Here is a 27,567-nt window from a genome sequence, read left to right as displayed (position 1 = left end):
ACTTCGCTGAATCCATAACCTGACTTTGACTTCCTGTAGGTCAGCGACCTTACAAGACACATCTAAATGTTTGACACCAAAGATCCGCTATTTGATTGTCTACCGCTATGCAAAATCTGGCACGGCTGCTCCACGCCGTTCGGAAATAATTGAAGAAAACCTTCGGGGGGTCAATTTAATCTCAGAGCGCATGATAGCTCACACAATGAGCACTACCACAAGACCAGCCGTATCGGGTTGTCCAAGTGATGTCTGACGTCATTAAAGAGCCGTTCGGGCCCACGATTGGGCATAACATGCCGTTTTGTGAGCATTACCAGGTTAGGAATACCGGCTAGAATACCAACAGAATACCACAAGACCAGCCATATTGAGTTGCCCAACTGATGTCTGACGCCATTCAAGAGCCGTTCGGGCCCACGATAGGGCATGATGACACGCCGTTTTTGCGAGCATTATCAGGTTAGGAATGCCCGGATCCGCGAACAAGTAGACCTGAGTCCTGATCAGCGGCTGACCTCTGCACGATCGGTGACTTGTGCGACGGGATCGCCCGCATGTGACAGGAAGAGGTCCCCAGGGGTGGGGAGGGGGCTGGCCGAGCCCGGTACCGATCTCTACCACGTGACATATCTCCCCCGGCGTGGCACGACAGGGGCGGAGCCACCAGGTGGACAGCCGTCCGCCTCGCCGCAAAACAGGGCGGATGGACATATCCATTTGCCCACCGTGGGATTGGAGGATGCACCTCGAAAGTCATGGTATATGTAATGCGGGCGGCCAACAACAATGCTACGATCAGGACAACCCGAGATAGACAGTGTGACGTAGTTATCAGGAAAGGGTCCAGTTATGCAGCGATCAGGCATCGCCGGAAGCAACCGTGCTGTATGTGTGGGCTCCCATCTTGAATGAGAAGAGGCTTCGTACCCTTCATATACCTCCTCTTATTATTTTAGCAGCATTTGAGAGTGGTTGGCCAGTGTCAACTGGCTTTGAAAGTCGCCGATGGTCTTATCGCGCTTATGTCAGACCTGAGTCAGGACCGGAAGAAGCCCTTGTGACGTGCAATCCATTTCACGGAGGCATCTCATGCAAATAAGCAGCAGATTCCGGACTGAAATGAAGTCATCAGGGAGTTCCTGGACCAATCCAGCACCTCTATACCCCGCCGAGTCAAGGGGTTCTTTACCGCTTTCAACGTATGACATAGGGTCAGATCCTGCTGAAATATCGCAGATCCACCAGGACATCTTTCTGTTAAACTCTGAAACAGCATGCACTCAAAAACGTACTCTTGAGAGTATTGCAGCCCTAACTGCGTGTAAGAAGCCGGCACCGGCGTAATTGAAGCTACCCCAAAACACATGTTAGTGTTCCACGCTATATGAAAATAACTAAGCTTATTGTCTAGTGATCTACGAATATTCTGACTCGCTGACCCTGGATGAGAAAATGTCGCTTTGATCACTGAATAATACTTAACACCAAGCTACTTCTGTCAATTTTGTGCATCTCGCTGGCCATTTACGACGGTTTTCTTCCATTGCTTTTGCCAAGAGCTTCTTTTTTTTGTTTTTGCGGTTTTTGCAGATCGTCTGGTTAATTGACCAGCTGCTAGCGCAGACGCAGCCAAGAACTGGCTGGCCAGTTGACGTATAATATGATACGAATAATCTTCGACCAGTATTTTGTTTTTGTTTATTTCCCTCAACAGATGGCTCATGATAAAATGTTTTTAAAAAACAGCCTAATGCGTTCTCATTAACTCTCACCTTCATTTTAAGAAAATAATCGTTGCTTCTACGGCTGCTAGGAGACGTCTGCGAGCAGCAGAACGACTGACCTTTCTTCTTTTCTTTCTGATTTCCCTATTCAGGGGGGCACCAGTCTTGCAGAGATATTTTAGCCCTCCCGCGTGTGCGCCGTATATTGCAATGGTATTTCTCTTTCGACTGCACCGCACGTCGCATTTTCGAGGAAAAAGGCCGTCTCCTTCCTTAGCTTCACGATCCGGCTGACAGCGGCAAGGCTCACACCAACTATGCTTGCTGTCTCCCGAGCTGTAGGTCTTGGATGTGTGCTCGTGCATTGTTATGATTTCGTCTTTTCCTGTAGATGTCATGTTTGTCGCGAGCGAAGTCTGAATCATGTCTGTCGCGAGCGAAGCCTGAGTCACGTCTGACGCAATGTCGGTCGATCAAGCAATGACACCAGCCGGGAATTGCATCAGCCGTCCTCAAAGCAACCATTTCTGGCACAACTTCAGCTGCTGAAGCACTGGTCCATTGATAAAAATGGCATAATATGAAAATTTTTAAACATATGTTACCTGGTTGGATTGTAATAAGATAAATGGACTCGTGATATATTTATATATTCATATATTTATATCTTATATTTGCATATTTATCTTATGTTATATATATATATATATATGTATATATATATATATATATATATATATATATATATATGTCTCAGCAGGCAAGTTGGTCTTCTAATGCGTTATGATTTTGGTTATGCCCGCAGCTGCCCCGCAATACAATGGCTTAGATGCGGGTATGCATTTCCCAGGAACCCCGGCGAAGTAACTTTGGTTTCCTCGCGATAAAATGTCATTTGCCGTTTTTCTGAAGTGCATGTGGGCCAAGCCTTTTTTCTAATGACTGAAAACCTAATCAAACACGCGTGGCATCTTGCGATTTCATTCGAAGCCAGTGTTCATACAGTTAAATAAAAACTGAGTCGTCCGCATCACTTAACCCTATCTTGCTGAGGACTGCTCCCGTTAACCAGGAGTATATTTCAATCACAACGACCTCCTCTCAATCGAGACAGAAACTTGCTCCTGAAGATGGTCGGGGCTCCTCTTTGTCCGAAGGGGGCCTTCTGCCCTCGGGCGCCGGAACTGCTCTAAGCTAGGAGGACCGGTATCCATCCGGAGGCACGGCAAGTGCCACGTTATGGGAAGGTTGGAGTTGGGGGATCAAATCAATCCAGGATTTGGGAAAATAAGTAGCGGTGCATGGAAAAAACAACTCAAGGTGCCTCTAAGCCCATCCCTCTTAATCTTGGACAACCCCTTACTTCTTCTTCTACTTCTATCCAGCTTTGTTTATTTCTTTCAAATTAACGGCTTTAGGGCAAATATTTAACTTTCAGCAAATTGGAAGTCCAGCCCCCTGCATCCCCCCCCCCCTCCACCCCACCAGTTACCGCACCCCTGCTTCAGCGTCACATCATAACCCGACACGCAAGGCGGGGACCACCTGTCGACCCACGAACTTAAACCACCCGAGCCAACAGCATCACAGGACGGGACCTTCTCTGATTCATCGTTCCTCTGATCTTCGCCAAACGGGATCCTTATTGTCAGGACCTCCTCTCGTTTACAGGGTTTCTTCGAACACTGACTCAGCTGGGGCTCTATCGTAGGAGTAGGTTGTTGTTGCACTGGAAACAACCCATACATCCGTAATGTTGCATTCTAAAGCAATTGATGCTTCGCCAAGACCACAACGAATCGGAGGGCCTGCTGAGGCCTCTCTGCGGCAGAGGCCTGCCCAAACAAACACTGGCCTGCGCATCCGCCATACGGTTCATGGCAGCGCCCCTATATCCCGAGCCGCAGCCGTATCCAACTTAACCCGTGCGCTTGGCAGGCAACGTGCGGGCTCTGTACTGAAGCCGGCGCCAGACAGCACAGTTCCTGGGAAAACTCCGTCACGTCTGTTCCTCCGTCCGCTCGCCACATCAGTATGGGATAGGCCAGGCGGCTCCGATTGCGACAACGACAATTGTGAGCTTGCCGGGTACGCACGAGTTATTCACTCAAGTTATTCACCAGATAATGAGTGCAGTACCAGGGAAAGCATAGTCGGGAAAGCCATGCGGATGAATCCTTCGTGAATCAGCAGGGAGGGTGTCAGCAAACCGAAGGTGCCCAAATAACGATATTTTTGCATTTGAATATGCACCATAACCTTGATTTCAGACGTTGCTTCGTGACAGTTGACACGGACGGCGGGCGGCATTGCAGGAAGCCTGGCCTCGGCCAGTGACGGTCAAGGCCTCCTCGCCGTGTTTTGCCACCGGGTGCCATCGACCGCTCCGTGGCTGTTTGCGCGGTGGGCGGTGGCCGCTCCCCCCCCCCCCCCCCCCGTCCGCCCGCCTATTACCGAGCAATCGTGTCCGTTCCTCTTGCGCAACGTCACGATAAAACGGGTGTCAACAGCCGCAGGCGCGCATGTAACTTGTGGCCAGGTCGAACACGAGAGCAAAACCGAAGCGCGCCGAACATCGTCGCTGCCGGGGTGGGGGCGCGCAATGCGCAGTCCCACGTTCGCAGCTTCAAGGATCAAATTTTGGCAGCGAATGGACGCCACCACGCGTGTCTTTAAGGAGTTTGGCTGCGAAACTTTCACCCTGCGTTTACTCAGCAACACGACAGAGCTTTATCACGCGTGACGCTGCGTTTGCCCCGGGGAGGGGGAGGGGCGGGGTACGTAGTCTTGCAAAATGCGTTGGGGGGGGGGGGGGGGCTGAAGCCCCAAGCCGAAAGGGAAGCAGCACCCCTGATTTGCCCATTACACTTGCCCATGCGTGCTTGTACTGTGGAACTTAACCTCGTACCCGGCCCATCTTCTCAGCGCTGTGTCCGCTCATCTCGCTCAGGCCCCACTGGCTTCTCGCGAAGCGACTCACCTTGGCTCTCCCGCCGCGGGACATCCTGCCTGCACTGCGAACGGCGGGGGACTGGCCGGCGCACGCTCCGCTCACCGCCGCCTTATCTTCGCCGTCGAGTGAGGATTGCGAGCTGGCGGGTGCGCCTGACGCCGCGGGAGAAGAGCGACGGCGTATGGTCCTCGGAGGAGGCATTGGCGTGATGGTGATGAGGACATTGACATCGCTTGGGAAGCGATGAATGCTGCAACAAAGGCCGCCAGGGGTGTATGGATGTACGAAGTGAGGCGAAACCAACACCTTTTCAGTGATTTCTTCGCGTGCGTTAACACTTGGTAAATTTAAACGCATGAAATGTTGGTGGTCCGTGACTTCCTGTGCCTGTTCCTATGACTGCAAAAGGCGCCACATGCAAGAAGCCTACCCATTGCAATACCCCGTGGCACAACTAGTCAAAGAAAGGGTTCCGTTCTTGACCCGGGGGTTGAACAATGCATTTATGTCGCCTATGACGCACAGCAAGTCACGCGTCATTTCAAGCATAACCTCTCGGACGCTGAAATGAAATCACGAGAGCTAATACCCATCGCTGATGTGAGTGGCTGTGTGTTTCCCAGCCTTTAACCTTGTGCTCTCATAGTTTCCCAGTCGGTGCTACCTATACATTGTCCAAGATGTGATCTGGACTGGTGACATCGCAAGCATGTCCCGTCCAACGTTGGCGCGTCTCGCCAGTGCGGGCCGCGAGCAGCTCGGGGCAAACGGCGCAGTATGCAAATGTACCATGGCCCATCGTTAGCTCAATTAAAGTCGAGCCTGGGTCGTTAGGTAGTTGAGGCTTGTTTATAATAGCCCGTTCTTTAATATCCGTCCCACGTTGGGCGTTTATTTCGTGGAGTGCCCATAGGTTACCCTACGGGGAGTGTGGACGGCTGATCAACAGCAAGTTTCTATGAATGGACAGTTCAGTGTTGGAGCCACCTCCAACTGGAGCTCACGGCCCGAAATCAGCCCACCCCAACCGGTGTGATCCCCGAACGCCGGCACCCCTTGACCCACCGTATCCAGCCGTCAGGGGTCGGTCACCGACCGGCCGGGCGTCGGCACCGGCCGCGCTATCCCAGGGCCTTGAGCGTGATAACTACTCGACTGCAGCACACGAAACACAGCCGATATAGCGGAGACACGCTCAGCAGACCCCCAAATACAACGCTGCGGACAAGCGATGCGGCCTAAGCCTACCTGTTTCCCCCAGCTGTGCCCGAGACGCGCCTTGTGTGAATACAAAATACTGGCACCGAACACAAGCGCTGGCGTGAGCTTTCAATGCCCTCCCCAGTCCCACGCCGCATGCTGCTGAGAATCTTGTCTGTTGTCATGGTACTCTCATATGGTATGATCATCGGGAGCGCACCCCGATGAAACAGAATAATTTCCCGTCAATAAAAATGCTTTGGCCCCAGGTCTGTTCCAGGTGGGTACAAAACTGGCATGGCATGCACGACCCTAAACAAACCCGCTGAGAAACAATGCGACGCCACTTGAAAATCTCTTACTTTTTTACATTCCACCCATAAAAACACTGATACCAAAATATTTGCCACCGGCATGGCCTCAGATACGCGCCCAAAACAAGAGGTCTATCAACGTCGGCGACGGCGTCCCAAAACGAACCAGTTAGGACTGTTGGGACGAAAATCGTCAAAAAAATACACTGGACGTCGTGTAAGATTTATTTACGACGAAGTTACCATATATATATATATATATATATATATATATATATATATATATATATATATATATGCATATATCCGTAACAAGTCATCTGCACAAAGACACTCAGTGAGCTGGGCAGTAGACATTCAACGTAGACATATAATTCAAATACCATGCGATACGAACAGCTCCTTACACAAACCTACCATAGCACTAGTGTCCAACATAATCCCTCATCGGCGATATTTTTCCCAATTACTGGCACCGCGCTAATGTATCTTTTAGCAAATGCATTTCATACTAGGACGAGCAGTTCGCCCCCATCGCAACGGAGCAAGCGGACCTCTAGCCCAGCTCTGTACAGTGTTACTATTTAAAGACGCGCACCGCGATCCGACGGTGTCCATCTGCCCCTCCTTCCCTCTACTCGTGTCCCGGCTGGAATCGTGTCTCAATCAGCTCTCCGCTCACGGCTGCAGGGCACGCGCAACACCAGCAGCCGCTGCCTGCGAGCGCCGGTACTCCCCGGCACATCCAACAGCGGCCTGCGCGCGCCAGCCCCGCTACGCAGCAGCACCCGCGACCGACGCCGTCCACAGGCGGGCTGCGCGCCTCACACGCACACGCGCACGGCCAGACGATAAAGCTGAGCTCTGGGGCGCCCGGGTGGCGCGCTTGGGCCGGCGGCCGGCCGGCCAGCTAGAGGCCTCTCTGTGAGGCCGCCCGCCCGGCAGCAGTCTACACCCATGCCGGTCGTGATCGCAAGCAGCTCGCGCTAGCCACCTCAGCATCGACCCCTGCAGAGGGACAACGTCCACATACCCCACCCACAAGCACACACATAGTGATATTCCCGGTAAATATACGCATAGGCCGACAGTGATGGGCGCGCGCGGTTCCACAGCTGGTCAACACCGGCGGCCGCGGCCGGCGCGCAGGGTCGCCTGTCGCCCCGCGGGCAGCGCCGGTGCGGGCCAGCCGGCTGCCTTGCGGCCAGCCGGCGCGCACTGCGGGCTCTGTCGTGGCCCCGCTCGGCCGCGACACAGATATGAATAGAAGAGGGCGGTGCTGATCGCGCCGGCCGAGGCGCACCGTTCCGGAGTGACACTACTGCCAACAGGATCCAGATGACGCAGAAGATGCCCAGACCCAGAAATACCTTGGAGAGCATCTGGTCGTCGGCCTGGAACTGCTGACCCTGCTGGAAGCCTGGGGACACCAACCAGAACGTCAGCAGCCTACCAAGCTTTGCGCAAAAAACGAGCCGAACAGACGGCGGGCGGGTATAGACGAGGTTTCGTTATTACTTGAGCTGGCTGGCCATGAGACTCTGGCGTTGACGGGGGACTGGCCAGCCTGTGACCCAGATACCGGACCTGTAGCGCCGCGGCCCACGGGGCAGAGGGAGGGGGAGGGGGCGGCCCCACTGCGTGCGCTCTCCGGGCCTCGGAGGAGGCTCGGCGGACCTTCAGCCGCTCGGAGACGGGCCGCCCTGCAGCCGGTGACACGCACTGGATGACGCCACCAAGCGGCCGTTCCGCGGCACCGATCAGGTGACGCCCGTGTCAGTCCCTCGCCCGCCCCACCCACACAGGGGTACGGGAACGCGCGATACGGCACTCCTGGCCGTTCAGCAGCGGCCGACCGCGCCAGAATGCGGCTGGAACACAGGCAATACGGACGACACAGGCGTCAACGCGAGGTCGGGCTCCTGCAGCCACCCTTACCAGCAGCCAGTGAACTCTCATGGACTAATGGTTACTGACGTCGCCTTGGCTCGTGACCACTGGCCAGCAGGGCACCCGTCACAGCAAAGTGGCCAGGGTGATAACGTGCTGGAGTCAGCAGACACCTTTAATTAGCGCAGCTAAAACCTAACAGTCCTGTAAGATTTCAGCTGTGATAATTAAAGGGGTACGCCACCTGTTTGTACCTTATTACTTATTGTTATATCAGATGCATCCGACATCAAAAGATACACCAGTTATCCCGAAATCCTGAACAGATCAGGGTTTCGCTTTGAAGTAGAAGCTCCAGCGGAAAAAATATCGTTGGCCTGCCTGCTCACTACTATGAAAGTAGTACATTTGATTTGTCCCGCTCTTACCCGCATGTGTGCTGTTACGTTTGTAACACAGCAATTTATAAGAACAATGTCTGTGTCATAACTGCTACAAAGGCTTGAAAGGCTCTTTGAAAAAACAGATACATGCAAATCGGAGTCAATCATCTCGCAAATTCAACGAAACGTTACACTACGGCTTTGACTTCTCTCCTCATACTTTGAAATTAGTTATATGACTATGGCGTTTAGCACGGCAACTCCTTTCAAAGCTCACTTTACTTTGGGAAACGGATATCGTATGGTCTTTAGCGACGCGCTGGTTCAAACTTCAACCAATGCGCTTCTCGGTGAGTGGCCTCGCCGCGCGCTACGCCAATCACAAACCTTCCTTTGTGCTGACACCATCCATACCAGTAGAAGTGCCACTTTTAAGTCCACGGGTCCGTAATGTGCGGATTAAAACAGCTCAAAAGTAGCACCTCTAACCCGTAACTGCTGACAACGGCCCTCAGCAGACTCCGCCATCGTCAAGTCGACGACGACGGCACAGCTGCAGTTGTCACGGGCTCGGATACGCTCTGGGGTTACCAAGAAAGGAAGAAGTGTAGTGCTATTACAAAGCGTTGACAGCGTCATTCAGACTACAAAATCAAAAATGCATTCTTATTATATCATGATGGCGCTACGGTGGAGCTGCCTGGTGCCATTATCATACTAAACAGACCTGAGATTCCCAATAGCATTTATTTTTAAAAATAAATATGAAGGGTGTGACGCTCCCTTTAATGACAAAGACGGCTCAGGAGCTATTCGGTCACTCAAGGACATAGGACCTCAGAAGTGAACACCTAAACGGCTTAATACGAGCTTCCTTCGCACAGTTTCACGTCGTTATGGGAGCGCAGGACACAGCCCACTCACACGAACATCTAATGGGCATCACGACGACCACACGTGTGTGGTTTTATGGTGTTGGTTGGCGAAGCCTCTGATATCTCGAGCCCAGGAAACATAGCTCGACAATCGCCCTGCGCATGCAACAACGCAATATTCCGACCCAGCTATCACGAGAGAAACGGAAAAACTACGACTCGGCAAAACTAAAAGCAACATAAGCAGACTTCTTAGAAACGATACCAAGCGTAAGGTGATCACCTGGCCACGAGCACCTACCATGCGGACAGACTCTGTCTTAAATTGCTCGACACGGTCTCACGTGAGCAGACCGATGCGTCCCGTAAGGAGGCACCTCTGCGGCGCACCACACCCGGCGACAGCGTCCAACGCGCGGGGCACCCGATCTCCAGCTCCCGAGACTCACCAGCATGGGGGTTCAGTCGCTCGCCGCCGAAGTTGAGGGTCGACGCGAAAAAGCCGAGCGGGAACGCGCCGATGCCGAAGGACATGTGGAAGTTGGTGTCGCCGAAGTTCAGACCGCCGAAGCCGTTGCCCTGTAGCGTGAGACCGGGGAGCGGTGAGGCATGCATCAGAGGGACGACCGGGGTGGTCCTGTTGCACGCTGAGAACACTTTGGCAACAGTAGCGTAACTTAACGAGGACCTCACGGCCAACCTTCATCAGCTGTTGTCATGTCAACAAGGAGGAGCTTGCCAAGGAAGCCGACACGGTTCCAGACGGGTCCTTGCGTCGCGTCCCACATCTACGGTTCGTGCCCGGCATCAATAATCGTGTGCCGGGTCCAACTACCGTGACAACGCGTGACTGTCACCCATTATACATGGGAGCTGCGATCAGTATCGGAATGGCGAGTTTTATCGACTACCAGCTCTGTCCCTTGTCCAATTCACACCCTAGTTGCCAAACTTTATAAATGACTGTCGCGGTCCGTACCTGACTGCAAGGTCTCTCATACCCAAATTATCATCTACGCCCCCTCTCATGTATCACCTTACTGCCGCACCCCTAACTCACGTGCGAGCGGCCCACACCTGCTTGTCCGGTTTCACACCTCACCGCCGTACCCCCTAACCCGCGTGCGAGCGGCCCGTACCTAATTGTTCGGTTTTACACCTTACCGCCGCACCCCTACCTCACGTGCGAACGGCCCCTACCCGTTCGTCCGGTTTCACATCCTTACCGCCGTACCCCTGACCCGCGTGTGAGCGGCCCGTACCTAGTTGTCCGGTTTTACACCTTGCCGCCGTACCCCCTAACCAGCGTGCGAGCGAGCCGTACCTGGTTTTCGGGCTCTGTGCGCTGGCCGGCCGGCCGCGGCGGCCGCTGGTCGCGCGGGTCCTTGTTGGAGCTGTTGCGGCCGTACAGCGGGATCACCTTGTCTCGGCTGATGGCCGCCTTGCAGACGGGGCACACGGGGTTGGCGCGCCGCATCTCCAGCCAGGTGTGCAGGCATGGCCAGCTGGCGACGGCCCACCGGCGCTGGTCAGCCGTGTCCACAGCGGCCGTGCGTTGAGCGCGGCACATGGCCAGCTCAAGTCCCATGATGTCACAATGGCGCTAAGCACGGCTGGAACGACCCTTTATACCGAAATGGATGCAAGGAGAGCTGCGTTCAATGTGGATGGAATGGAATGGATGTCACAACTATTGATAATATCAAATCACATTATTCACTTTGCAGGGTAACAGCAAGTATTTGAACATACATCAAGTGAACTATGATGAGAGGCCTATCAAATCTCTAGCCAGCTCTACTATGCACTTACTGTGATTGAGAGCATAAAACTTACCAGAAGAGATGCCCACACATGCTGACCACAGCATCTCGTGCCTGATCCAGGCAGATGTTGCATTCATAAGCGCCATCAGTTGGGTCAGAGCGCTCCTGTTGCCCACCACTGGCTCCACCTGGCTCACTGCCCTCAACTCCAGACATAGTCCTGCCAAAAATACCACAACATTATGGAAAAGACTAAGATGCCACAGCTTCCCAAACTTCAAATGAAGACAGGAAAAAATGCCCATGGACCTCAACAGCACATAACCATAGTCTCCACCACAGCCTCAGTCAGATGACATCAGAGGGGTCAAATTTTAGCTCATGTATCCAGATGAGGCATGTATGATCCTGCCTACACACCAGCTTTCTCAAATTCATTATACCAAGCATGAACTCCCTACTGAATACCCTTCAGAGCTTTGACCCCTAATGAACAATCATTTTAGATGAGTTATTTAACATGACTTCTACCTTATAACTATCAAAACATGTATTGTTCAATCATATCTATGTGGATCCAGCAACTGTTTAGCCTATCATGTGATAACAGCCAGAAAGCTAAAATTTTGTGCAAATCATAATATACTGAGAGTTGTATGCAAGCCTTTGGATAAGCACTGCCTTTTTTCATAGAATTTGTTTCAATACACTGCCCAATGGCAAGGTGGAGACCATGACTGGTAAGAACATATACCTGGACCTAACATTGTTCAGAACAGGTATAATAAGCCCATGTTGATGATAGTAATGCCAATTTCCTATATTTAACTTCAGGCACAGTGTAAAAACAAACTTAGGCTGGTTTTAGTAAACATATGCAAAGCAAAAATACAACTGTATCACAGGCTTGTGAATCCCAGGCATATCTATGCAGCCATGAATTTGCTTAAATCTTCCCAAACTGGATAAATATTTAGCACGAGTAGCTACCTGAAACCCAGAGAGGCCAGGACATCTCTTATGGTTCTGCTGAAATAAAAACTGAAACCCCTAACCCCTTCAAGTTACAAATGATCATCTTAAGTTGCCAAGCTTTTCTGACACCCCAACATGGAAAGACACATCTGATATGTGCCACAATTTTCATTTCCTGATATCCATGACCCCACAGCTTCTTTAGGTCATTATGACAGCATTCCACTTCAGTGAGCTTTGGCTTGCTGATCTATTGGCTGATTTGTTATGAATAACTCATTCTCACCACAATCATGTGCCAAATAATAGAAAAAAATTATCATGTGCAATTGTTTGCCACACTGCAAACTTAACAAGTTGGCTACTAAATGAATCAGCCTGAACATGTTCTTGACCTGATGTTTCTGTCCATGTTTCAATCCATGAACCATACTGGACACTTATGTGACATGGTGTTCTAACACATATGATTGAATGCCCAAACTTATACTAGGACAAAGTGCACTGCATTTTACATTATTTCTTTATGGAAAATATTTTAAAAGCATTTCTCAGTCAAATTATCTTAACCATATCACAATTCCTGAGAACATTGGCTTTCTATATGCTGAACATGGAGCAAACTATGCAAAAACCATTTTAAGACTATGATTTACACCATAACTATGCTTAACTTGTTGCCAAAATTAGGCTGCTATCACACATGTGAATTATATGTGTTCACTGCAGTCTGGACCCTTGCTAGCTATATGACTACTGCACTACATACCAATCCAGTTATGGAAAGCACATTTTGTAAATAAGTACAGGTGATGAGACTGGCAAAGTGCTGTGATATGAAAATATTAGTGAATGGACAAATAAGTCATGGAAAGTGTGTAGATATATAAGTAATGAATATGCCTATGACTGTTGGCACACACATTAAATAAATACCCAAGTCATGGTAATTTAAAGAAAATTGTTGCAGTTACCACCACAACTACCCAATCAACCCAGCCCCCACACATGGCATGAGTGGGTCCAAGTAATGGTGTCTGCATGGATGGAAACCTACCCAGTACACAAACTTTAAACACTGTGTTAATAGGTGGTGATAGGTACGTGGCAAACAGGGTGGGTACCCACCAACTCAGTCTGGTGAGAACTGATCAACAGTTGGTCTACATATATACAACAATTGGACTATCACTTGCTTCAGTGATAAACTTTCCTAGTCACAAGTCAGATCTCCATAAAACACTCAACGACACAAACATAGGTCCACAGCCGCCAATCCAAAACCACCCTCAACGTTACACAAACACCGCGCGGACAATACTCACACCCAATGCGAATACCACCACCCGTCACGAGACCCCACGCATAAACTGGGATATCAACTTTTCCAATAAATAAACAACTGATGCAAGTACACATTAGTGACGTCATCAAAAAACCGATGTCCACGTTGCGTTACACTCGTGCTTAAATCTGGGAATAGTTTTAAAACTTGGTGCGTTTTAATATTTCAGCTTGGGTTCGAGGCCAGCAAACGTAACCTTTTTTCGTCTGTTTCTAAATTCTTAAAACAATAACTGAAGAAGCTTTCCTCGAAGAAGAACGGCACATAGGTATCTCTATTCCTATTGGTTGCTGGGAGATCAGCGTTAGTCGCATGCGAGGGTTACGAAGTCGTGCGGCATATTGGCACCAACGTCCTTGGTTGGTGAAATTTGAGGGAACGGAAAGTTGGTGGCCAAGGCCGCGCTGGTGACTGACGTAAGACGATTTTGGTTGGCGGATTGTCTGATGGGCTTACAAGAGGGTTAAAGTGAAGAGTCTGGCTGAGTATGGGTTCATGGGTGATTTACTTGGTGGTATTGAGCCATTCCACGTGCGACAACACCGATATAGCCCGCTGACTGTAATCTAGAAGTGGTATGAATTACAGTTGATCAAAGTGAGATAACTTCAACTTTTATAGACTCACACCGCGAGGACTGGAACTAGAGAGTGTAGCTTGGGTTGGGAACTAATCCAACGATGGGCTTAGTTTTCTATTCAGTGAGGTAGTCGTAGTGCTCTTGACTTGGAGAAGCAAGGAGGCCAAATCTGCAATTAAATGCTCTAGTTTTGTTGGGAGTAATCCTGTCATCATGTTGAGAAGCAGCATGCAATGCCAGATTGTCTGACAGCTTAGTGTAGGCCTTTATGCATTGAAACAGCCTTAAGTAATCCCCCCCCCCCCTCAAAAAGGAGAAATTTCATAGTTCTGGCCTGGTTGTGTCCAAACTTTTGTTTTGTCTCTTGGCTGATTTTTTAAATGGAAACATAGGTACTAGATTTTTGTCTGAATTGTAAGCATGAGCAGATGATCCTGTCCCTGTCCCTGTCCTATAATGTAAGCATGAGACAGGTGCAGCAGAACTGCACCATCGCGCTTCTAAATGAGCTTTATTTTAATATTTCACCATGGAAGGCTCTCCATTGTATTAGCAGTGCTCACAGCTTTTCTTGAAATCTGTCTTCGCTGATATAGACATGCGGTCTTGCCACAGTTGGCAACACTTCTACATTAAATGTAGGAAGACCAGCCAATGTCAAAATTTGCCGCTATGGAAACCTTCTTCAATATTTGTTGGTGCTCAGACTTGGCTTAGTTCTGGAAAATGTTGTTTTGTTTTCAGAGCTCTTCATTCCTTTCCTTGATATTGTGTATATATATATATATATATATATATATATAATTCTTTCTTTGATACATGTTTGATTAAAAATAACTGCTGACTCAGCAGTAACGAGCTTTTTGCTGCATCGTTCTAGTTTCCGGGCCTTTGACATTGCGTCATCGCTTAGATTGAAGATTGTTCGCACAAAATTACTCATATATTCATCACTCCTTCCATTCTAACATTTCAAGATCTTATCTCATCTTTGGAGAAGACTAAATTGCACATGAAATAAGTTTTGAGTTTTAAAGGATGAAAAAATTGTGCACTACTGTCGGAAAACATCTTTTAGTACGGAGAACATAAATGAAGCACAACTAATTGAAGTAAGACGGATTGCTATTTTCATCTTCACACATGTAAGAAACACTCATAATGGGAACATCACAAAGACACAATGGGAACGCTATTGTCACAATCACATCGGAAGTGCTCACCGCCCACCACCTAGTAGCTCAAGAGTTCTGCAAGAATTTGTCTGTTTAAGGCCAGAGAGAGTTCATTAATGAATATGCTTTCCCAAATTTGAAGGCATCTTCTGTCACTGCACATCTGTAAAATGTCAGTGCTGTCTGTCAGTTGTCATGTCAATGTCATGTTGTGTTCCTGTCGCATGTGGTCCAGGGGTGCCCTGTCACGTAAGTGCATTGTCAGGCCTTAAACAGACAGACAAATTCTTGCAGAACTCTTGAGCTACTAGGTGGTGGGCGGTGAGCACTTCCGATGTGATTGTGACAATAGTGTTCCCATTGTGTCTTTGTGATGTTCCCATTATGAGTGTTTCTTACATGTATGAAGATGAAAATAGCAATCTGTCTTACTTCAATTAGTTGTGCTTCATTTATGTTCTCCATACTAAAAGATGTTTTCCAACAGTAGTGCACAATTTTTTCATCCTTTAAAACCCAAAACTTATTTCATGTGCAATTTAGTCTTCTCCGAAGATGAGATAAGATCTTGAAACGTTAGAATGGAAGGAGTGATGAATATATGAGTAATTTTGTGCGAACCATCTTCAATCTAAGCTATGACGCAAAGTCAAAGGCCCGGAAACTAGAATGATGCATCAAAAAGCTTGTTAATGCTGAGTCAGCAGTTATTTTTAATCAAACACATATATATATATATATATATATATATATATATATATATATATATATATATATATATATATATACATGTGTGTGTGTGTATGTCTGTGTGTGTGTGTGTGTGTGCATGTGTGTAATATATATAATTTTATATTGCCATTACCCATCACTCAGTGTGAAATTGGGGTTTCCTGGTATTCATGGCCCCAAGAGAGAAGTCCCAAGATCTCCTAAAGTTTACATAGGCAAGAGGCCACACTTGTACTCTCAGTTCATGCTAAGGCAAGTTTAAATGACACTCATCAGGAAACAGAACTGCTGCTCACATCAAATTGTCACTTGAAACTGAAAATTTAGTGATTTTGTGAGCTTGGATTGTGTAAGGAGACTAATCACACCCCTGTTTCAAGTAGAAATATATTTTATTTATTATTTTCAAGGAATAACTGCAAGCTTTGCTGTCAGCTTCTGTGAATGTGTTATGATCAGGAGTACTTATGCCATATGTGCTGCATTGCAGATGCCTTACTTCATTGCCCTGTGAAATAAAAAAAAAATTATTGGGATGAATTGGGATGCTCCATACTAGCAAACAGCTGAGTATAAAATATCCCCAATCTATTTTCAGGAAAGTCAGGAAATGCTGCAAAAGTGATGGCATAACTGCATCCATAAAATATGATGAAGATATGGCTTAAACGCAAAGGTCTTAAAAGGTGTGGCTGTCTGGCAGTAGATGCAGTATTGCTATCGCTTGTGTTAGGTATGTTTCTTTTGCATGTTTTTTTGCTGTTGTCAGCTTTTTCCATTCTGCTCCTTTTACATGGTTGTGCCTTTTCAGGGTTCCACCACAAGTTTTCAATGCAACAATCAACTATGAACATCTCTCATTTTGTTATTCGCCTAGGCCACAAAATGCTGAAATACTGAAAATTGTTTCTTCCTAATGTTGAATCCTTTGATTTTTTGAGAATCATACTGGAAATGGTCAAGTGGTCCTCAAAAAGGAGCCAAAATTTAAAGTTAGATGTAGAATATGGCATGTTAAAGCTTGTCCTCAAAATGATCTAAAAACAAAGCAAATGAATGCTACGAATTGAGTCACGTAATTGCTTTTCATCAAGGAGCATGTGTTCAAGGTTTGGGATCCTAAAGCTTTAATTTTTAGTTCATACAGGCAATAGCATGTTGCAGACAGAGAATGCCCAAGACTCCATGACATCCCTGCACTCAACACTTTGTTATATTGTGGCCTCATATGATCAGATGGGTACAACTTTGGGCATGTTTGTACCTAAACAAGGCCAAGTTTTTGGGGTGTTTTAACACTGATTGCAAGACGTTCCGTGAAAGATATGCGATGCATTTTGTCAAAGCACCATTGAACAGAGATTTTTGTTTTATTAGCATAATGACCTGAATTATGCTCACTCTGCCATTGGGGAAGGAAGGGTTCACATTAAGCTGCGGCCATACGTTTTTCCGTTCAAATCAGTAATCTGACATTTCCATAGTATGACTTGGCTGCCTACTCCTGTTCAAAACTTGTCAGCTTGTGAGCATCACCGTTGTTAACTGGCATTCATTTCAGTCCCCTCTGATATCGCGACTAGTTTAGTAGGCCCCGTAGGCTGATGACTTGTAACCTTTCCCAATTTCCCCCAGAGAATCTATCAAGCATGGAAGGCATGGCGCAGAAGGCGAGGGCGACTGGCGATGCGTCGCAGCCGTTCATGGTCTCAGCGCTCCCGCTGGTTTTCAGCAGCGGTCTGCCCGTCTCCTTGGAGAACATGCTGGAGGTGAAAGCGCCGCCCCCGGGCCAGCGGTGGCCGTATTTGGCTGTGCTGCCTGAACAACCACGGATGTTTGGAGTGGGCGACTGACCGTATAAATTCTGCTGTATCTCGTGTCATATTCTTGCTTCCCCCCCCCCCCCCCCACTTGTCACGTCTTTGATCTCCTAGCTTGTCTTGCCTCTGATGCCCTTGCTGACAACCCTGGCAGCGGAACCTGGTGAAGTTTGTCCGGTTCATGCTCAAGTGCGCGCTGGGCGTCGACGAGACCAAGCTGCGGCTGGTGCGTCGGCCCGCCTGGTGGCCGCGAACCGTGCCCTACTTCAACTTCAAAGCCAGCAGGGAGGTGGAAAAGGTGAGGTGACGTCAGAGGGCAGCGCGGACTGCGTCTGAAATTGCACGATGGGATGGTAACGGGTAGGGCTGATACATCCAGCACTGCTTAATGTGAGCCCTGATCCCAGAAATCAGTCCATGGAAAATGTCCTGATGAAATTTTTTAAAACAAAAACGGTGGTGCCCTGCTTGCCATACAAGCTGGTGGACTGGCATAGCTAGGTGCTGGTGGACTGGCTGAGTGGGGAGGCAATCGGCCTGGCTCGATAGAACGGCCTGTAAAGGATGGCGAGGGCAAGCTATTTCGTCGGCAGTCTAATCTTGTAAGAAATGGTACAATACTAAGTAACGTTTGAATAGGTGCCTGGGGAATTCGATTACTGCTTGTTGAGGTAGATGGCATTCCTAGAATTAACCTGATTGCAGCGTATGTTGTTTTGCATAGGCCGTACAAGACACAATACATGTCAAAATGTGTTTGTGCATTGGGCACACAGGGCTGTGTCAATTGGTATAGTTTTATCCAGTGCCTCACTGACAGAGCTTTCTGCTTCTGTAGAAAACAGCTGTTGTGGATCATGCTGATGGCCACATCTGTTGAACCCTCAAGATCACTCACCTTTCAGTCAGCGGGCGGGTCCGGACGCGGCCTGCCCAGACCTCGCTGTCTGCTCACCGGCCTCTACACACAGGGACATGCGGAGCGTCTGCGCGAGCTGGTCCGCTGTTGCTACCGGGGCAACGCATGCGAGTACCTGGTGCGCTTCTGTGCCGACCTCGAGCACCACTGCGCCTCGGGCCGTATGCTCTTCAAGAACAACTTCAATGGCAGCTCGTCGCTATATGAGCGGGGCACCAACCGACTGGTGGTCACGTGCCTCAACGAGAACCTGGTGCGTGCCGACGTACCCGGCCACCGGAACAGAGGACGTCGGCACGGTGGCGTGTGGTGGATAGGAGGAATACGGCCGGCCATCAATCCGTGAACACATCCGTAAACCTGTGAAAGGGACTGCCGTGTTGCGCTGTCGGAACTATAGCTGGTTTTGCATGCCACGAAAGTACACTTCCGCCGTCTTGCCAAGGTAGCAGCGTGGTACCCATTTCATACACAGTGGCGCGAGCTTCCCTTTGCAGTATTTCTGACGCGGTCCACGGTTGCTGCTCACGCAATGTGACCCTCTTGCCACGGCGGCGCCGTCCTTCCTGTGTCACGCTGCCACCAATACGACACTCCCTCGTCGGGGGCGTGCCGCGTCACCAATGGCATGACTGTTGGATGTCACCCCTCCAGGAGTACGACCGGCCGTGCCCCGACAGCGCCATGTCCCCGCGCCGGCACCTGTTGCCGCGGCTGGCGCGCGGTCCCGGCCATGCCAGCAAGCTCGCCATGGTTCAGCCGCCGGCCAGCGACATCTTCCTCTGCGACTCGTGCAGCGCCGAGTTCAGCTCCGTCGCTGATGTCAAGGCAAGCCTGTAGTTCCTGTGGTTGAGCTCTCCGCCGAAGTCAGCCCCGTGGGGAATGCGACCGTCGCCCATTGGTCGCCATCAGTGCTGTGAATGCTGCCAACTCGGGTCAATTTAGGTCCCAAGAACTTGCAGCGTTTGTCATGGGGCCAGCGTACAATGCTAAGCAGTATCGAGCAATAACAGACACTTTTCTTATACTTGGCCGCTTGTATTCATCACTTCACATCCAGCTGCCTGACTGGACTTTGCAACGATGAATGTGATCCCCTCTACAGTTGACATTTGTGGGTGTGGCAGCATGTGCAAGGTTCAGCAAAATCCTTTTTTCCCATGTAAAGTGTCTTTCCAATCTGACAGCTTTTATTGTTTTTGTTGTTGCATTTATTTCAGTTCCTTGGTTCTTCCTCATTCCAAGGAACAAGATCATCCATCGTTTCTGCCGTCTTGAGGTCAGCTTTAAAATACAAGCCTCGGGTGGCTCAAACGATGATAACTGTGGCCCTTTGGGTGCTATTATAAAACCCACTAAGATATATGAAGCCTCCTGCTTCTCACCATCAAACGTGCTAGTTTACTGCTTCAATTTATTTACAAAATTGTGCTGATTGGGCCAAGAAAAAACATCGGTTTCCTGGCCTTGGGTGGTCAAGAGTTCTTTCGCTGTTTGTCTGAACTGCGAAAGTGGCAAAAGTGGCAAGTGTGCTCGACTATTGCGTGTATCCACTCCTTCAGTAAGCTGCTTGTACCATTCATCTGTTTCTAAATATCACAGTTCTACCGAGGGGCTCTGGGGGTTATTTATCCGGGTGTATAGGGCTGAGTGTATCCACCAGAGCTCTAGGGGCTCTGGTGGGCTATCTTTGTCCGCAATGTGCACTACTGTACCTTCGGCAGCCTACAAACATGGCTGCATGACTAGGATGAGACGCGTGTGCAACCACCCGTCAACGGTTTCTACCGGCCTTTGTTGAACACCCATCGTCCCTTGCTCTCATACCGTGTGGATGCCTCGTGCATAACAATGGTGGCAGCGGTGGGACCTGCAAACGTTGGTAATGTCCGTCTAGACCCAATACTTACTCAGTTGGCGCATGTGGATTGCCATAACGTCTGACAATCCTGGGTTGAGCACATGCTTCCACGCCGTAACATGTGCTCACCTGGCAATTGAAGTTAAAGGGAGTATTTGTTCCACATTTGCATGGGGTTTTGAAGTGAAATAGTCATCTTAAAAGCATTCAGTGCAGTTTACAGCCCTGCCACTTTAAGACCTAAACATCTCTACTTTCTGAGCTACACGCCCACGAAAATATGCCGCCTTTTTTCGTGCATCATTGTCACCCAGACGTTCGTGACCCCATAATTACGTCATTTAAATCCTGCCATGGCGTTGGCTATGCGGGATCAAGGCGAATAAAAACATAATTGCCGAGTCGTTTATACTTGGCGTTCGTGAGCACGATTTCCGTATAAAATGGCCGTCAACTCTCTAAATGTAAAATGGCCTAAATAAAATGGCTTCTCAATTAATGTTGTGAAAGTTACGATGATGCAATCAAACAATGACGTATTGAGCAGCATATTCACTGAAGGGAATGTTTCAAATTTTGCGATCGAGCATTGAAGCGAAGGAGAAGAAGCGAGCATCACATATGATGAAGTAAGCTCTAGTAAAACTATTGATATACTTCTAAATAGAAAGGAATGCTCTAGTCAATCAAATTTCTCGATTTGGTAGATATGCTCCTCATCACATCAGTTTTTAATTGCGTCATCGTACCTTGCACAATATTGATTGGGAACCAGTTGACGACCGTGATATCTGGAAATCATGCTCACGAACACCATATGTGAACAATTCGACAGTTCCATTCTTGGGCCTCGGTCGCCGCATGGCCATTGGAATGGCATGATGTGAATGGCGCTGTCATGGCGTCATGTATGCCTGGGTGGCCTTGAAACAGGTAAAGCGAAAACGTCTGCACATATCTGCGGGCGTGCAGCTCAGAAACTATAGGGACTAAGGTCTTACGAAAGGTAGGCTATGGACTGCACCGGATGATCTTTAGGATATCTATTTCGGTTCAAAACTCCATACAAATTTGGAACACCCCCTTTAAAGAGAAATGGTGTCGCGTACAGCGGCCTTCTCCATTCAGTGTACCGATACTTATAAGTGAGCGAATTTCATCGTACCGATTGCTTGCTGCAGTATTTTCAAATGTGGAACATTACCTTTAGCCTGACTCACTTGGCGATGCCTGCTAGTTTGCTGCCTAGAATGGGCATGATGCTTTAGTAAGCAGACTAAGGCCATGGACAAAGTGGAAGTTGCTGTAGCTACCATGCAGAGCTGTTGCACGATAACCAGTTCATGGTCTGTTCATCAAGCCCGGATTGTTGGACAAGGCCAAGACCTTGCGACACGCCGACCCATCTGCATGGTGAACGCACGAGTGTTGGGGGAGGTCGGCGTATTTCCCCATATGCCAGGGGTCGTGGTCCGGTCCCCGGGAACGTGGGAGGGAGGCTAACTCTACCGTATTCACTGTGTTGCCCACTTGGTGACGGAAGGATACAAGACTCACTTGAGCTCGCGATAGGAGATCGGAGACCGTCTCGTCACGTTACAGTATCTGCGCCTGGGCCTGTGTCGTGCACCCGCGCCATACGCGCGTCACGCGCGCGCTCTTGCCGTTTCAGGCGCACGAGCGCGAATGTGGCGTTACGGCGGATGAGGAGTCGGTCTCGGACACCGAGTCGGTTCGCTCCGAGCCGGAGGTGCTGTGCCGCGACCAGACGCGCTTTCTTAGCTATGTGGGTCTGGTCCCGGCCGTCAGCAGCGGCAAACAGGTAGGCACGAGGCGTTGGGAGGCGCTGCAGGGCTGCGTGTGACGGATGAGGAGACTTGTGGAGAATACAGCGCTCGGTGGGTTCATGGTGGTAGAATAAGAGTAAGCATGTACCTGGAATTATTGGTCTCCTAGCATTTATGCGATTAGTGCGTGATAGAAGCACATCTCTGTATGTTTTAGTACAAACTTAGTAGTACTAACTACAAGCACTTGACTTGTAATCGGAAGACTTTTCCTGTGTTAGCAGCTCAAGGGTACGAAGTGTTGTAATGACACATGCATGGCTGAAAGTCAAGCACTATGCGTTCTGTTTGAGACTCAACAACACCTAACCGCGGCCGCAGAATTGCGTGGCCGAAACGCTGTGCAGATACTTATAGGCCAAAGGAGGACGGTAATTCAAACATTTCTCATCCATGACGCTAAGGCCTAGTCTCGACCGCTCCATAAACCTGGAGCATGCTTTAGGGCTGTGTTCCCCGCTCTCGGCTCCGTCCCGGCCATAGTCATCTTGTGTCGCTCGTAGTTCCGCCTTTCGCTGAAGTTCCTGGCGCTTGCCCAGCGGCGCGCTCCGTTCGCTGTCCCAAGCCGCCTGCGTGCCATGCCGTCTGGTGCCCGCTGACCGTTTAGTGCCGTCCCCAGCTGTACGCGTCGCCGAGCAAGCAGAGCGCGTCGGCCGAGCGGCGGCAGCGGCGGCGGCTGGCTCCGCTTGGCCGTTACCAGGCGGTGGACCTGAGCTCGCCGCTGGGCCGGCGGCTGGGCGCCGGCGTGGCGCCGCCCGCCGACGGCCTCGTCGACTACGAGCGCTACTGTGATGACGGCAGTAACAAACGGTGAGCGACGGTCAACCAGTGAAGATAGGTGGACGATGGAGGGTGGCGTAGCTGGGAGTAAGCCCGGGGAATGAGAAGCAGGGGGTGAGGGATGATGCACACAAGGAAGCAGATGTCGCTGTGAGTTGGAGGGGTGTGAGTAATGTATCGTGAAATTGAGGTCGTAGGAGTTCAGTTTCATGACGGTAGGATATGATCATTGACTTCTACTTTCCAGTGCTTACCTACAGTTCCTTAGCATAGACAATTTGTGAACGATATACGCAGCTAGAAAATCCCTCTAAGCACTACGTTTCATCCCGCTTTCATTCAATCAATTTTTAGTGATTGAGAGTGATTATGAGCAAGGGCGGAAAATGATGTCGTTTACTACTTTTCGCTTCCTATTCTATCCAATATTACGGTGTCATTATCTGTTAACGTCGCCTTCGTGTTTCCCGGCACGTAGCAGAGTGCATATATGGCTATTATGTACAGGTCGCGCAAAGGTAATGGGAGGTGCTAAGATCCAGCTGGAATATTGAGCATGGCGCCGGTCTTTTTTGTTTGGAACCGCGTATGGTACTCCGCGTGATATCGCACCGTCTGTACGTCATGCATTTTTGCTTTTTGGCGTCGTGCAAAGTAGAAAAACGAGGAAACAACGCGCGTGGTCCCGGTCAGCGTGGCGGCTGGCCGATTTTCTTGGCAATCGTCACTGCTCCGGTCACCGTCCAAGCCCTGTCCAGCCTCGTCCAGATGACTAACAACAATCTGTATGCGGCTTGTGCCGTCAGTGGAACCATGCGTAGAGGCTAGCTGGATGTGGAGCCGCTTTCTGGGATCGCCGTGTCCTGAAGAGCTTACGTTATGGAGAGGCCCTCCGGAGCTTCCAGGGGACCTTTGAACGCGAACAGCTGTCGATTGGGTGGGCCTGTGCTACGCGATCGACGCAGGGATAACGCATCATTGCCTTGTTTTGGGGGCTGATTCAAACAGAGCATTGTGTATGGGAACAGGCTCTGCATTGTTGGGAATGATGCGCTCTCTTGGAACTTAATCTTCCGAAGTGAAAATATCTCCGGACACACGGCAAATCTGAGTGTCCAGCGTGGCATCCCTGGCACTCACATTATTACGGGCGAACTTCACATGTAAACATCTGCGACATGATTGCTGGCATGATTGCGACACCGTGACAGGAAGGGCGGGCACCGCGGGAAATCGAACCCCGTACCTCTGGTTTCCCAGACGCGTTAACCACTACACTACCGGCACCCTCTCTCTCCCTCTCTGCGCGGCGGTGGCCGTTACGTATCTCTGCTCAGCATTCGCTTCCAGCCCTTCAGCTTCCGATAGCCCAGACGGCTATGACAAACGCATATCTGGAGGCTCATGAGGTGGCTGATGTACGACAGAGTACAATTTTAGGCTCTCACCATACCCGGCCAGTGTCCCAAGCGACTATGGACTTCGATTGGACGTTGGTAGTAGGGGCGTGCCCAGAGAGAGAGAGAGAGAGAGAGGCGACACAAGGGACTGTAAAACGTTGTTTTTTTTAAATTCTCGAAAATGAAAATTGAGGACATTGATCGCACTACAGTAAGCTCATAGACGCAAAAGCACGTGGTCTTACGCAGTTGCACGGATGTATGCCTGATGGTTCCGGAACTCTGCTCGGGTTTGTTGTGAACCGCATCATGACTTCTCCGGTGGCCTGTGCCAATCCCGCTGAATACGGGCGTCACTGACGGCACGTCTGTCGGCCGCACCTGGTTGGCCCTCGGCTCCCGACAGGCTGTGGCGCCAGCCAGCGTTTCCCGTCAGCTGGCGGCCTCCGCGCAACGGCCGCACGATCGTGCACCGCTGGAGCCATCTGTACAAGTTCACGGCCGCCCAGCGCGCCGAGCGGAGGCGCGTCAACAGAACCGGACAGTGACTCACCGGCGCGCCAAGCAGCCCGTGTGTCCGGCTCTCCCCCCCCCCCCCTTCCTCCCCCTCTCTCCGGATGGTTTACCGTCTGCGTGGTTGGAACGGCTGCTGTTTGATGTGTTTTGGTCGGTCAGGAGCCGAAGAGTTCTGTTGTCATTGGGGTTTGGCTACGCCCTCAACGGTTAAGTTCCTTTAGCGTTAAAATGATCTTAGCTTCTTATTCTGTCACACCTCTGCCTGTAAGGGGATCCAGCTCTTGGCTGCAAGATGCCACTATACCTTAACGGCCCCTTTAGGAAATGTATCTGCGAGTTTTGGTTAGTTAGAGTCTGCCAAATTCACTTGCATGGGCAACTGTTGGTAGCTTGCTTCGTTTGAGTGGCGATTGCGTATGTTGTGTGGTTTTAACCGACCGATGTGGTGCGGACCATCTGCACCGCTGTCTGAGAGGCGGGTGCCCAGTTCTGCTGGCAGTGACGCCGCCGTTGCCCCCGTCCGTCTGACCGGCTGCGGCCCGTTCTAGGTCTGACGTGCCGCTCGCGGCGCCTGCTGCCGCTCGTGCTGCCCTGCTCGGTGCCGCTGATGCGGCTGTCGCCAGAGCTGATCGCTGAGGCGTGCCGGCCGCGCACGCCGCCGCCGCCGGCCCCGGCCAGCCCGGAGCGGGCGTGGCGGCCGCCGGCGGGCGCGATGGGCCGGCTCTGGAGGCCGTCAGCTGCCGCCGACCGGACGCCGCCGTCGTCCGGCGCGCAGGTGGCCAGCTGGACGGCCGCCGCGGCGCAGTACACCGTCCAGAAGCCGCCGGCCGACAGCGGCGAACGGCGAGCGGCCCCGGCAGTGATTGCTGCGGGGCCCGAATGCGTGCGACGGCCTGTGGGGCGCCCGCCGCGCGGCTCGTTGGCGCGGCATCCGCTGGTGCGGGGCACCGCCGGCCCGGCGGCGTTGAGACCTTCGCTCGTGCGAGGCAGAGTGGGGAGACCATCCTTCACACAGGGATATACTTGGCAGTGCTCGCAGGGGCGAGGCAGGCCTCCGCTCGTGCGCGGGAGCGTGGCCCGACCTCCGGGACGGGGCGACTGGCCGCGCGGGCCGGGGTCCCGTGGACCGCCAGGAAGGACTCTCCTGGTGCGTGGCAGCGTGTGCAGGCCGCTCGGAAGCAGCGCACCGAGCCGCCCGATCGGCCGCGAGACGCGCGATCACGACACGCTCGTCATCGACCTGTGCTCCAGCGACGAGGACGATGGCCCGTCGCTGCCGGCGCCGGCGCTGCCCATCGCCCAGCCGCCGGTCAAGGTTGAGCCCGACGCCGCGTTGCCCGTCACCGTCGCCAACGGCACCAGCTCGCCGTCAAAAAACGCGCGTAGCCATTGGTCGCGGAGCTGCGGGGGCTCGGCCAATGGTAGCAGCAGCTTGACCTCGCTAGACTCGGACGATCGAGCAGGCGGTGACCGGCCGGCGGCCAGCAGCGGCGCGTTCGCTGCTCTGTCGCGCGGGCATGGCCGGCTGGCTCACCGCCGCGCGCGCCGCCGACACGGCACCTGTGAAGTGCCCAACTCCCGCCGACCACGGCCATTGCCGCTATGCCGGCCACGGCTATCACTGCGGGGCCGCCGCCGGCCGGTGCTGAGAGTAGTGCTGGATGCGTCTCTTTGCGAAAAGTTTGAGAGGCTGAACGTTCCACTCGGTCTGACCCGCTCGATCCGTCAGCGGTGCGCACGCGGTCCTGGTGCACCTGGTGTGTTCGGCCCAATGCCGTTGTGCCACGCGCGTCTCTTGGACCGCTCCTCGGCGCGAATGAAGCACCCACGCAAGCGACTTCCGAGTAGAAGATCTCAGATTGGAAAGGCGTTTTGACGCAGCTGTGCTGCGTTGTGGCGTGCTCAGTTTCGGTGCCGTCTTCGATGGCGCCACGGTGCGCCGCCGCATAGCGTGTGACCCGCCCGTGTGGAGCCCAGCTCCTCGCGAGTCCCGTTCAGCGCCGTCGCCGCGTTGCCATGGCGACCTGGCGACCGGAGCCGGCTGCACGCCGTTCGCGTCCGCGTCCGCGGCCCCGGCCACCGCTGGGTGACCGCAGTCCCTCCTGCATGGCCTGGGCGCGCTGCGCAGAGCGCGGCGAGGCGTGATAGTGTCACATCCCATAGCTGACGGTACGATTGGAGGCCTGCCCCTGCATCGTGACGTCACGGCCTGCCGGCACAGACCACAGCAAGTGTGATGGCGGGGCGGCAGCGGCGGCGGTGGCCACCGCTGGGAAGCCGGAGCTGTAGGGAAGACCTGCGCTGCTCCACGTCCCCGGCGTCACGCGCTCTGTGGCTGCCGTGGAAGCATTGGTACCATGTGCTGACCTGAAGTCAGGAGCGGTGGTGTTAAGATTGTGGGTCCTGAGTGATGTTACACGTTCCCTTGCCGAGCGAGTGGTGTCCGGGGTTGATGCCTCGGCGGCTGGCGGTCTTGTGTTTGATCAAATGGTCGTGCAGTCGTAAGGTC

General features: G+C 51.4%; 3 protein-coding genes across 5 annotated transcripts in view; 1 reads left to right on the top strand and 2 right to left on the bottom strand.

Moving 5' to 3' along the window:
- The window catches only part of LOC119114765 (Hexokinase A), a 35,051-nt gene extending 30,308 nt beyond the window's left edge, over positions 1-4,743 (bottom strand). Inside the window, exon 1 of the mRNA XM_037238796.1 lies at positions 4,708-4,743. Within this exon, the coding sequence (XP_037094691.1) occupies positions 4,708-4,731 (24 nt within the window). The 5' untranslated portion in view covers positions 4,732-4,743. The remainder of the gene's footprint in view (positions 1-4,707) is intronic.
- Positions 4,744-6,971: 2,228 nt separating this feature from the next.
- On the bottom strand, positions 6,972-13,504 carry LOC119114766 (E3 ubiquitin-protein ligase RNF185). 3 transcript variants are annotated; one of them, XM_037238797.1, is made up of 5 exons: positions 13,409-13,504; positions 11,179-11,328; positions 10,667-10,847; positions 9,792-9,921; positions 6,972-7,614 (listed from the first exon to the last, which is right to left on the bottom strand). In XM_037238797.1, exons 2-5 carry the CDS (start codon positions 11,322-11,324, stop codon positions 7,190-7,192), a joined length of 882 nt encoding a protein of 293 aa, XP_037094692.1. In that variant the 5' UTR covers positions 11,325-11,328; positions 13,409-13,504; the 3' UTR covers positions 6,972-7,189. The 3 variants fall into 3 exon arrangements, with proteins under 3 accessions (XP_037094692.1, XP_037094695.1, XP_037094693.1); XM_037238800.1 differs by lacking the exon at positions 13,409-13,504 and adding an exon at positions 13,383-13,401; XM_037238798.1 differs by lacking the exon at positions 13,409-13,504 and adding an exon at positions 13,212-13,376.
- A 271-nt stretch (positions 13,505-13,775) lies between these two features.
- LOC119090210 (uncharacterized) lies at positions 13,776-27,347 on the top strand. The gene is made up of 11 exons (XM_037212998.1): positions 13,776-14,025; positions 17,551-17,684; positions 17,890-18,033; positions 18,707-18,907; positions 19,309-19,482; positions 22,188-22,337; positions 22,982-23,172; positions 24,949-25,052; positions 25,607-25,708; positions 26,192-26,323; positions 27,280-27,347. Exons 2-11 carry the CDS (start codon positions 17,565-17,567, stop codon positions 27,345-27,347), a joined length of 1,386 nt encoding a protein of 461 aa, XP_037068893.1. The 5' UTR covers positions 13,776-14,025; positions 17,551-17,564.
- Positions 27,348-27,567: the final 220 nt, after the last annotated feature.

The sequence above is a fragment of the Pollicipes pollicipes genome, unplaced genomic scaffold (genome assembly GCF_011947565.3).
Source record: "Pollicipes pollicipes isolate AB1234 unplaced genomic scaffold, Ppol_2.1 Scaffold_3087;HRSCAF=3621_pilon_pilon_pilon, whole genome shotgun sequence".
In the NCBI taxonomy this organism is placed as follows: Eukaryota; Metazoa; Arthropoda; class Thecostraca; order Pollicipedomorpha; family Pollicipedidae; genus Pollicipes; species Pollicipes pollicipes.
The sequence above is the reverse complement of the archived record's forward strand: the minus strand, read 5'-3'. Positions and strand labels throughout refer to the sequence as shown.

Excerpts from the sequence above, each read along its gene's own strand:
- LOC119090210 (XM_037212998.1), top strand. The coding sequence starts at position 17,565 with ATGGAAGGCATGGCGCAGAAGGCGAGGGCGACTGGCGATGCGTCGCAG. Across the intron at positions 17,685-17,889 it reads CCTTGGAGAACATGCTGGAG|CGGAACCTGGTGAAGTTTGT; the intron begins GTGAAAGCGCCG and ends CAACCCTGGCAG. Across the intron at positions 25,709-26,191 it reads CGCTGAGGCGTGCCGGCCGC|GAAGGACTCTCCTGGTGCGT; the intron begins GCACGCCGCCGC and ends GTGGACCGCCAG.
- LOC119114766 (XM_037238797.1), bottom strand. The coding sequence starts at position 11,324 with ATGTCTGGAGTTGAGGGCAGTGAGCCAGGTGGAGCCAGTGGTGGGCAA. Across the intron at positions 10,848-11,178 it reads ATGTGTGGGCATCTCTTCTG|CTGGCCATGCCTGCACACCT; the intron begins GTAAGTTTTATG and ends GGCCGTCGCCAG. Across the intron at positions 9,922-10,666 it reads GCACAGAGCCCGAAAACCAG|GGCAACGGCTTCGGCGGTCT; the intron begins GTACGGCTCGCT and ends CTCACGCTACAG.